This window comes from Trachurus japonicus, unplaced genomic scaffold (assembly GCF_045865225.1).
Source record: "Trachurus japonicus isolate A0001 unplaced genomic scaffold, Traja_1.0 AP030590.1".
NCBI lineage: Eukaryota > Metazoa > Chordata > Actinopteri > Carangiformes > Carangidae > Trachurus > Trachurus japonicus.
Window position 1 is genome coordinate 3,793 of NW_028220723.1, and position 11,328 is coordinate 15,120.

An 11,328-nucleotide genomic window follows, 5' to 3' on the forward strand; every position below is an offset into this window, starting at 1 on the left:
CTGAACCTGACAAAAGGCACCAACAATACACATTTCTTTTTTTTCTTAAAAAAAAAATTACACACATCAAATACAATATACTTGCCTTGCAAAGAGGCCATAGGAAAGAAAAAAACATGAGAGTCAATAACAAAGTTGCACTGTACATATGGAAAGCATAGACTATCTCAACTGTCCACGCCTGTTGGCCTCCCTTTGGAATGTTAGAAGGGATCATTTCTCTGGTGGTTAATGTAGGCAGGACTTGAGAAAATGCATCTGGCACTGAAGGTTGCAAAAGACTCTCTTATTCAACAAGTGTATGTGCAGGAGGCAGCAGATTCCCACAGTCCTCCTCACCGACGGTTTTGCGTAAAGACAGACAGAAGGAGCCTGACAATAGTTGGTGGATGGAGCATGTTCGACAAGATTCAAGATTAGCACCAACTTCAGAGGTTTTTTTTTTTTAACTGCGGCTGCGTGAGCTCGACGATGAGGGTGACACAGTGGGATCATGAGATAATGGTGATGGTGTGGAGATGAATGAGAGACATGGACGAGCCTGAGGGCAGCAGAAGCACTGGTGGCATAGCATCAGTGAGCCACACCATCCACGGCCTCTACTGTCTGCCAAACAAATGATGAGACTCGGGCCAAAATGTAGTTTAACAGGCCTTCAGGACTTTGAATTTGTGTAGTATGTATGCGTAATTTGTCTACAATTTAAGGAATATGATCAATTACTAAATAGCCTGGGTATGGCCACAGCTAATTTCTGAATATCGTGTTTTTAGGTGATTATTTTTTGTGAGACAAACATTTTCAAGTATATCAAATCTTTAGTATTTCTCTGTAAGTCTATTCAAGTACTATTGGGGCCAGGTCTACAGACAAAGGCTCAGGGGTTAAACTGGGAACGAGCAGGACAGAAACCAGCAGCCGACCAACACACAGTGAAATTACAGAATCATCAGATTTTATTTGGTTCAGAAAGAGACAAAAACCTTTGTTTTGTTATTTCTAGTGGTGAGCTGAGCAAGCCCACCACTCACTTATTATGATCGAATGAATCCCAATTTAACCCCTGGATTTTACATTCATGTGAACGTGATAGCATAGAACAAACAGTGACAAGACAGTCAAAAATGTTGCAAGGCTTCATGCAGTGCTACCTCATAAGATTTACATTGATTCTACTGTTGTGAGAGCGAAATCATTTAAGCGTTTTCTAATCATTGCACAATGGTTTGTTGTGACTCTATTGACCATAAAGTTAGTGTATCCATCCATTTAAAAAAATTCAAAAGCTGTGATCTACATATACATGTGTCGCACACAGCGTCTATGAGAAGCTAATGCAGTTTGCAACATGGTCCGTGTTCGAATTTGCCTCTTGTCTGTGTGCTGTAGATTTCTTTTAAAACTAGAAGGTGCTCTTTCTGAGTTTTGCTATTGCTACATAGCAGATATATTAGCAACTAAGAGCTGTCAGCTTTCTTGTATAAATGAAATGTTGCAAAGAATTACGTTTCTTTGCAATGTTTCTTCTACATGCCGGGTTGGTAGCGATGGCAAAACTTACAAATAGCCCCTTTGATGCATATCTCTAACACTGATACAGAGACATGTGTGACTTAGAAGAAGATATGAGCACATGTGAGTCTAAGAAAGCACAGACACTTGTGATGATTGTAACGCAAATCTGGTAGTGCTTACAAGCTTACATGCAGTTAATGGTTAGAGATGATATTGAGAACCAAAAACAATAAATACATTGTATAAAACATAATTTCATATCAATATATTAAAATACTATTTAAAATAATATCTTAGACAATATTGCAATATGAAATTGACTGATAAATAGTTGGTAGGCCTACACAGAGAAATATATATATTTAAGTGTCTGTGTCCTTCATAGTTTTGCTGTTTTGACTTAAATGATTTAAAGTTTCCAGATTTCCCCCCAGTGGGTAGCAGTACAGTCCAGAGAGCTAATACATCTTCTTTTTTTCCAACAATAATAACAATGAACTTACAGTACACAGTCCCATAATAAAGATATACATACTGAATACAATATAAATGTCAAGACAGAAAAATAGAAAAATATCAATAGAAACCAAAAGTCAAATACATATCAGAGAAAGTATACAGAGTAAAGTGTACTTATGAGTCTTTGTGGTTCTTGTTGTTGTAGCTGGAGCTTGTATTGGCTCTCATTGTTGGTATATTGGCTGTGTACTTCGGCTTTTGTTTTTTTTTCCAGTCCTGACACACACATACACACGCACACGCACGCACACACACATACTCCCACACACAGAAACAAAGTTACACACATCTGCAAATACAGACACATGCAATGGCACACAATGGCCTACACAGGTGCAGGTGTGTACTCATCCACTCACACACAAGATACACACACCCACATTCACACGCAGCTCACATGACCGTGCAGCATTTGCAGGTCTGTTTCTTCTCCTTTTCCTTCTCTCCTTCCTCCCCGCCTCCGTTGGCCTTTTCTTTCTCCGCCATGCTCCCGTTGGGTGGAGCCTGCCCCTCCGTGGCGGCCTCTCCTCCAGCTTTCCCCTCGCCATCCTCGATCACCACAAACTCGGCCTTTACGTTGCCGTCCACCCCTTCCATTCCCAGGGCCTTTTTGGTCTCCTGCTCCTCTTCGACGGTCTTGTAGCCCATGAACACCAAGGTGACGGGGTTGTCTGCGCTGGCTTGGTCAGGACTAGGACCCAGCAGCTTGGCCTCAATCCCTGTCACCTCTCTCTTTGGGGTCTGACCGGAGGACTGCACTACTCCATTTTCACCTATAGGGAGCACCAGAGTACCATTATGAGGATGGGAGAGTGCAAAAGAAAAAAAAAAAAGAGGGTGGTGAGGGTAGGTCAGAGAGACAAAGAAAGAAAGAAAGGAAATATTGTTTTAATGACCTCCGGTGAAGGAGGGCAAGTTAATATGACAATTGAAGGGACCGTTATTAGCTCAGTTTTTCTGTTGGATGGCTGTGTTGCCATGGTTTCCCGTGTACTCAATGTTGCCATGGGTACCAAACTTACCTCCATTTTCTTTGGCCACACCCTTATTGGCTGGCTCGCCTGTCTCCAGTTCTTCAATCTCCGCCTCCAGCCTGGCTCAGGAAAACACACACACACACACACACACACACACACACATGAAAACTGATTATTGATATCATTATTAAAATTAGCATGTAACACCACAGAGATTATACAGCAATATATATCTAGCTGACCATGTTGTCCATCCACAATGCCATCAAACCATTAGTAAATCCGTGTTCTTGTGAGATACAATATCAAAATGCATAACAATATTGATAAGTTCTCATATGCTATTTATGTTTGGACATTTGGACATAGACAAATGATAAAATGATTTATAAAATACAATTACTGATGGTCACAGTATCCATGTGAAATTGAGTTTCATGAGATTTGTCTCAGTCTGGACTCTCGAATTGGATTACATCACTCGTAGTGCAACGCTCATGACATCAGAAGCATCGGCCCTGCTGACCATGGCTGTGGTTCAAAGCACAGTTACAGACAACGATTTCCTCTGTCTCCAATGTTGTCTTGTGCAACACAAGAACTCCACTCCATGATTTACAATGCTACGGCTTGAAGAATGAAATAATACAGCTTTATTCTTCCTGCTGTTTAAACTTCTTCATTAGTATTGGAAAAAATGCACCACTGGAAAGCAAAACGAACGCACGCCTACATTCTCACCATAACAACCACACTTATTCGTTAATAAGTTAATTTGCAATTATAAATAAAGTTCTGGACTGGTCTGTTTCAAAGGTCGGACATGCAGAGGTTATGGGATGCTGACCTGATGATGACCTGCTCCAGAAGTTTGGTCTTCACCTCTTCATCCTGGAGACGTTTCTGAGTCTCCTCCTCCGCTGGAGCTCCATCTAACAACCAGCGCTCCCTCAGTGCCTTCGACTGTAAGTGGACAGAATAAATATAGACATGTTGTTAGATGATTAGCTTCATTTTTTTAAAAATAAAAATGTTGGTAATACTGATAAAAAACAAAAAACAGAATGTTTTTGTGTTCATGTGAGCTTTAATGAGACCCAACCAGAGGACCTTTCATTATGGATCTTTCATCAGGAGCAGCTGATTAATTCATTAGCAGGACTTCAAATCACCCAGAATGCTCAGTGTTCTCGCCCCTTTTTAATTTGGACATCAGTGCAGTTTCTTTCAGAAGAGATTAGTGGTGGCACTTTCACCAGGCGAGAGTGACAATCCCTTTAGCTAATCTTCCACAAAAATCTACCAGGGGAACACGTCCACAGCTTCTCTGCTGCCACTCACTGATTCTGTCACACACTTCAGCCGCTGCCAACTTGTTGTTGCCAAGTGGACTATGGCACTCGTCCAGACTGTCAAGCCTTCTGGCACCGAAGACAGAAAAAAGTCAGAGTACTATATAATTCTCCTATTATACTCATTTGAGCGTGGGATTGGAAATCAAGATAAGCCACTAAAAGAGATACAACAACAACAACAAAAACAAATAGTTCTAATCTAAAACCACATCACAACATTTCCTGGAGCTTGACAATGAAAATGAGAATATCTTCACTTACAAGCTGGGAGCACAAACTGTGACTGGATTTAATGATCGCAAACTATTAGCCATAATTACTGTGTAGATAAAGTTAATTCTGGGACAAGATTATCAAGAACACACAAATTAAATGAAACAACACATGGATAAAATCTCTTCTACTAGTATTTTCCACTTTTTTCCTCCAACCTTCCACTTCTTTATCTCTTTTTAACCCATGTCTATTTGCTTTCTTAATTTCAAAACACCCCTGTATCCCTTATCCTGGCTCCCCATCCACATTCCCTCCTGCAGATAAGCTAATATCAAAGCAAATACTTGGCATGCTTTGAGGTAAATATAACAGTGTGTGTCCTACTCGCAGCTGTTAGACCATGGAGTGAAAGACAACCCTGTCTGGCCATATGGAAAAGTGCAAGTAAAAAGCTCTTGTTTTCACAAGTTGGACTAAAAAAAATCTGGACCTGCGCTTGACGTGAATTCCTCTCCAGTGATGCAACGAGAAATTCTTCAGAAAAACTTCCCCCATTCTTTTTTTCCCCCCTTGCAACTGAACCCCCACCCCTTCCTCTTTCTTGCGTGCATCTCTAACCATCGTGAAGTTCATGAACTCCAATTAGCTTGTAAATGCCACGGCGTATCTCCATCAATTCCACCTATGCTTACGTGTTTGTATCTGTGAATGTCTGTTTAAACTCTTACTTTCATCATTCACTAACTCTGTTCCAGACGCCCAGCTGCACAGAGCTTTACAGCACACACACACACACACACACACACACACGGTGTAATTCAACACTCTTCATGCCCCGGCCCTGCATGGTCTCTTGGGCATTGAATCTAACCCTACTTCCCTCTCTCTCTCTTTCAGTCTTGCTCATTCTTGCCACACCTTACTACCCCAAAGCCTGACATCACTAATGTACTCACTCATGCGCAGTCAAACATGTGCACCACACACACACAAACACACACACCAGTCAGCACGGACAGTCATAAAGCTGTAGCGCTGAAGCTACGTCTCTCTCTCCATTGTTCTTTGGAGTAAAAAGCTGCTAACGTAGCAGACAAAGGGCGGAACTGTGTCACACACATACGGTCACACAGACACACACACACAAATGTACTGAACAGCTGTATGAAGAACAGCTTCATTTCTCATCTAGCATCACTTCTTGTCCAACATGAGACTCCAACATTTAAAAAAAAAAGTTTAGTTTCTTCACAATTTAGTGAGCCACGGCACTTTTTTTTTTTTTTTTTAAATATTTGCCATGAATTGGAAACTACTGTACTGTACTTTCATGTCTAAATACTGCTAGAGATTTTTTTTTAAATCACTGCACAGTGAAAAAATGTATGTGAACAACACATTTTGCATCTGGCTTCTTTAGGTTTACTCAGCAAAAAAGAACGGCTTGAGATGTGTTTAGTGCAAACACTAGAAAACAGGTTCATGCAGTAGGCTACAGATAAGATGCTAATGTGTGAGTTTTGGAGGTGTTTATGATTGGCTTTTGTTGTCTTTGGACAGAGTGAGGCGAACTGTAACCCCTGTTTCCAGTCTTTATGCCAAGCAAAGCTAAGCTAAGGTGCTGCTGGCTCTAATTTCATATTTAGCCTATCGTAGGCCTACAGTTGTGAGAGTGGTGTTACGTAATCTTCTCAAAAATAAAAATAAAAATAAAAATTCTTCTGTAACTTTGTAATAGTGTGTACACTTTAAAGGCCACCATCTCATTTAGGAATATAACTTTTCATATTTTCCATCCATAAACAGTGTGTTTCCAATACTAAGCCAACATGACATTGACATTCTGAGGTTTCAATTAAAGGGGCTGCTGCTTGCGTAATCATATTACCATGGCTGGTTAATTTAAAACAGAACTCATTTTAATGCTTTCTGCGTTAACAACATGGTATTACCTCATCTCATCAGCTTGTCAGCACAGTGAGTGTATGTGTGTATGATTCTGTGTAAAGTGTGATTTAATGGTGGGTCAGGTACACCATTATAAAAATGTGGTGTGTAAACTGAGACATTTATTAGGTTTTCCACATGAATGCCGCCTCTGGTAAAGAAATACTTGCTGTGGTTTGCACAAAGAGCCTTCTAATGCTCCTGTACAGCGTGATTACACTTCCCCTCGGTGTGTCTGAGTCTATGTGTGTGTGTGTGTGTGTGTGTGTGTGAGACGAAAGCGGGGTGCGGTGGGTGTAAGAGCTGTTTCCTGTTGGTGGGAGTGGGACAAAAATCTGTTTCCTCTGCCAAAGCCCACCGCATTGTCTGAGGCTTCTGTGTTCTTTTATGCAGCAACACACACAGAAACGATCACACACACACACACACACACACACACACACACATGCAGATACACATTTACAAAGGTTTGCTCTGAAAATAGAAAAAGTGGGAGCACGCAAGGCCAGTCGCACAGGTCACGAGCGCACACATGTCTGCGCAGGCGCATACGCACGGCAACCTTTGCTCTTATCTGTGACCCGCTGAATAGTGTGTGGCTGAAATAGCTTTGATAATGCTGACACATACACTGACAAAAGCCTTGGCTCTGATATAATGAGTGTGTGTGTGCATGCCGGCAGGTTTGAATGTGTGCATGCATTCTAGGGAGTGTGTGTGTGTGTGTGTGTGTGTGTGTATAAACAGCATGCGGAGGGGCTGCCGGTGTTATCTGCCGTCCATTCTGAACATTCCGTGACAGCAGCAGTTCGGGAGTATCTCTCTGTGTTGCTGATAGTTTTTTAAACAATCATAGAGTTTAAATGTTGGTGCGTGGGTGTTGTACGTTGTGCGTAAGTTGGGGCGTGGATTCTGAAAATACAGGACTGACTAAGTCAAGTTGGTTTCAAATTTAGGGCAGGGTTACAGTAGGTAGGGGCAGGTGTTGGGGTTTTGGCATGCTGAGGTGCAGAATATGTCAACGCAGTAGACGTTGACATCTGTGTTTTGACAACAGAATATGCGGAATCAACGTGAGGGGATCCATCCATCCATCCATCCATCCATCCATCCATCCATCCATCCATCCATCCATCCATCCATCCATCCATAGCATGAGGTTTCAAATCTAAGAACATTTCCTTTCCAACTGTTGGGCCTGTGAATATTCTTATTTGTCCAGGTAGTAGTTATCTCAAGGAAATTTAAATCTAATGCAACTGGACTTGGTTATTTGTTTAGGAAGATGTTTCAACTCTCATCCAAGAGGCTTCATCAGTTCATGTACGCATCTGACCAGGCTGAGACTGGTCCAACTATCTGGTGTGGAGACCCAGGTATTTAACCTCTGAGAGGGCTTTCACAAGACCGATGATGTCACTGGCTCCCCTTGTGCTCCATGTGCCAACGACAGTCGTTAGAGTGAAAGTCGTTGGTGGAAAGTTGGGTTTCTTTTGACTTCGTTAGTGCCCTATTGTATTATAAGCTTTCCAACTGTTGTTATTGTTCCTTACTGATTCAGTATAAGAGGCCTGCTATCAATACTGTATACTGCAGGCACACTAATGACTATACTATATGATGCTGCATAATGTAAAAAAACAAAACCAAAAAAAAAAAGAAACACTTCAGGGGACAGATTTCCCTCCTGGAATGGATTCATACTGATGTCAGCATCTCAGGTGGAAATAACAGGTGGAAATAACAGGTAAAGTGGAAACATGTGTTCATTGACTGCAACTAAGCACATAAAAGTTTTAAGTAAAAAAAAAAAAAAACAGGTGTTAAAGGGTAGGACTATGCAAAGATCTGTTGAGCACACTGTGGACATTAAAGTCGAAGACAGGGAAACACTTTGGTCAACCATTAATATTACATGCATACTTAGATACTTTATCTTTGTGGTCTATTGCTTTAAATGCAAAGAGCAGTAAAGCTAGAGTGAAGGAGAAGGGAAGCATCACAGCTGCATTAACTGTAATTAAGAACTAACTCACAGGCTGCAAAGAAGCACTTGAGAATAATGGACAACACTATTCTCATGTCTTCTTTTCAAAAGATGTAACATAATTACAACTAAAGCAAATGGAGCATGTGTAAAATGTGTGTGCATGTGGAAGTTTGCATGTGTGTATGGGTGTATGGTGTACCTTGAGATGCTGGAGTTGCCGTCGGTCATCATCCAGCTGCCTCCTCTTGTTTTCAATCTCAGTCTGCTTCTTCCTTTTCTCCTGTTACCACGCAGACACATTTTGAAGTCATTCAACGGTTAAAAGCCGAAAAGGTATTTTAAACATCAAAACATTTTGAACGTTACCAAGCTGGAGCCTTTCATCGTGGTGCTGAATATCAGTGACTATGTGTAAGTCAGTGCGATTGTGAATGCATGAGAAAGCCATGGAAAAAAGACAGATATAGCAGTCGGTGTATTGTTACAGTATGTATTCATAGTACACAGCCACATGAAGTATCTTGTATATAGCTGTGAGATATTTTAATGATGTGTCAAAATAAAGCTCTGAATGGCAGAGCCAGTCACAACAAACCAATTCCAAATGTGTTTAAGTCACGATGTCAGACCCAAGTTGTAATGTTTCGTAAAAAACAAAAAATCGAATTTGACATATTGCAATTGTAATTATAGTAGAGAACACGTAAGAGTAGTGACAGAAAATGAAGATAAAGCAGAGAAAAGGATAAAAGGTAAAGAGAGACGTAGCTCAGGGAACAGAGATGCTGGGAGAGACAAGGACAGACAGAAAAAAGGCATTGAGCTGAAGCTACTGCATTAGCTTTGGATATTTGCTAATGGGTGAAGGAGATGGGATCTAAAAGGTTGAGTCATTAAGATTTGCAGTCACATCCTGACAAAGAGCAATGATTTGCTGCCTCTTCAGCCAAGCAGTGTGCCCTGATGTGCACTCAGTGCATGTGTGTGTGTGTGTGTACGAAAGAGAAAGCGTAAGACTGAAATGTATGGATGTAGAAATAACTTACAGCGATGGCCTGGAGTCTCTCCTCTTGTGACACCTCAGCCATCCTGATGGAGAGAGAGAGAGAGAAAGAGAGAGAGAGTTACAGCCACACATGACCACTGACATCTGACATTACACACAGTGACAAACAACCTCCCTTCACCGTAGCATTCATTCACCAGCCATTTACCTTGCAACGACTTCCCAGTGACTGAGGTTAAATATCTGTCTGTTTGCACTAAATCAGTGTCTCTTTTCCTGTCAGGGAGCGTCACTGAAGGCATGCTAATGCGCTAGCAGGGCGCTGCTGGAGATTCCTGCTCTAATAGGTTCCAGACCAGAGCTGCAGGATGGAGGATGGACGGAAGCAGAGCTGAAGCCAGAGGGGAAGGACTGTGAGTGCTGGGACAAAGCTATCACTATATTGTTCTCTCAGGAAAAAAAAGCAATACATCTAAGTTTTATAGGCTTTTCTGCAGGCAAATGATTGATGTCACCTGGTCCAAGTGGAACAGAAGGCATAAAAAGTGAAGATATATTTATAATAGGCTGAGATATGATCTGAGCTATAAGAGGAATGTTTTTTGTGCAGCGATGTTATATACGAGGTCTTTCAACAGAACTGCATGTTCTTAGTTGTACTTATAAAACTATATGTGACCTTTCCTTACTAAACATGAGATTCATCAGCTGACAAAAAAAGGTTGGTAAGTGTGAGTGGTCTCGTCTGTGTTGTGCCTGAACACGTGTGCAGACTCTCTCTTTCCTTTTAAAAATAAACCAGATGAAATTCTTGTGTTGAAACTCTAGAGCTTTGGCTGGTAATCTCTGCCGATTAATAGTGAATTCGGCACCAACTATCTTGATCAGTCATAATGGTTTTAAGTGCAAATGTTAAAAAAAAACAAAAAACACACAAATATGAACATCCTGATTACAATCTCACAGATTTAAATGTATGCTCTTTTTGTCATGAGGAAGTTCACAACTACACACACAACTATGTGATGTAAAAGCAGTGGAACAAGTGAAGAAACGTAAACCGGTGACATGTTATTTTTGTAACAACTATAACCTTTGTTACCCTAAAATAAAGACACTTGATACTTCTGTGCAAGAGATTTGGTGTCAAATTGATAAATAACTGAGCCTCAGGTTCCTTGTCGTTCAGCTCCGTCCTCACATTGTTTTGTCTCTTCCAATCTTTTCCAGCCCAAACTAAAAACTGTATTACAGCACATATGGGATCCTCATTTCTCTGCTGCAATGGTCCAAACCCAACTCTTACAAAATGACAACACATCTCTACATCGCTCCCCGCCCACCACTACGCAGTGCCAATAAAATGTGTTGAACGTGTTTGTGTCACTCACTCTGATGAATGGCCAGGACCCCCGCTGTCACCATGTGAATTCACTTACATCATTTCACCCAACCAAATCCTCACAAAGCAAAGGATTGTGAGAAGAAAAAAAAAACGCAACTCACAGCGTATCAACAGACCGCATTACTTCTATCACACCCCTGCTGTAGGGTCAGACTGATTGCTACACTTTTTTATTCCCTTGCACAAAACACACGCAGTGCAACAACACTGGCCTCTCTCAAAACATAAAGAAGCATACATTTTCTGTCACACTTGTTAGTCCTCTCTCTTCAAATCAATAAAGCTGTAGGACTCTGTGAAAACCCCAAGGGTGTGTTACATTAGGATAATCCGTACATGCAGGGTTTATCTGCACATACATCCACACACTGCACTGCTCTCATGTCACCATCACATGG

General features: G+C 41.2%; 1 protein-coding gene across 1 annotated transcript; it reads right to left on the minus strand.

Annotated features, from left to right (window-relative positions):
• Positions 1–1,068: 1,068 nt before the first annotated feature.
• Positions 1,069–9,752, minus strand: LOC146960206 (paralemmin-1-like). Its single transcript, XM_085772538.1, has 6 exons — positions 9,734–9,752; positions 9,566–9,608; positions 8,719–8,799; positions 3,859–3,974; positions 3,057–3,127; positions 1,069–2,807 (listed from the first exon to the last, which is right to left on the minus strand). Exons 2-6 carry the CDS (start codon positions 9,605–9,607, stop codon positions 2,428–2,430), a joined length of 690 nt encoding a protein of 229 aa, XP_085628664.1. The 5' UTR covers position 9,608; positions 9,734–9,752; the 3' UTR covers positions 1,069–2,427.
• Between the last annotated feature and the right edge of the window lie 1,576 nt (positions 9,753–11,328).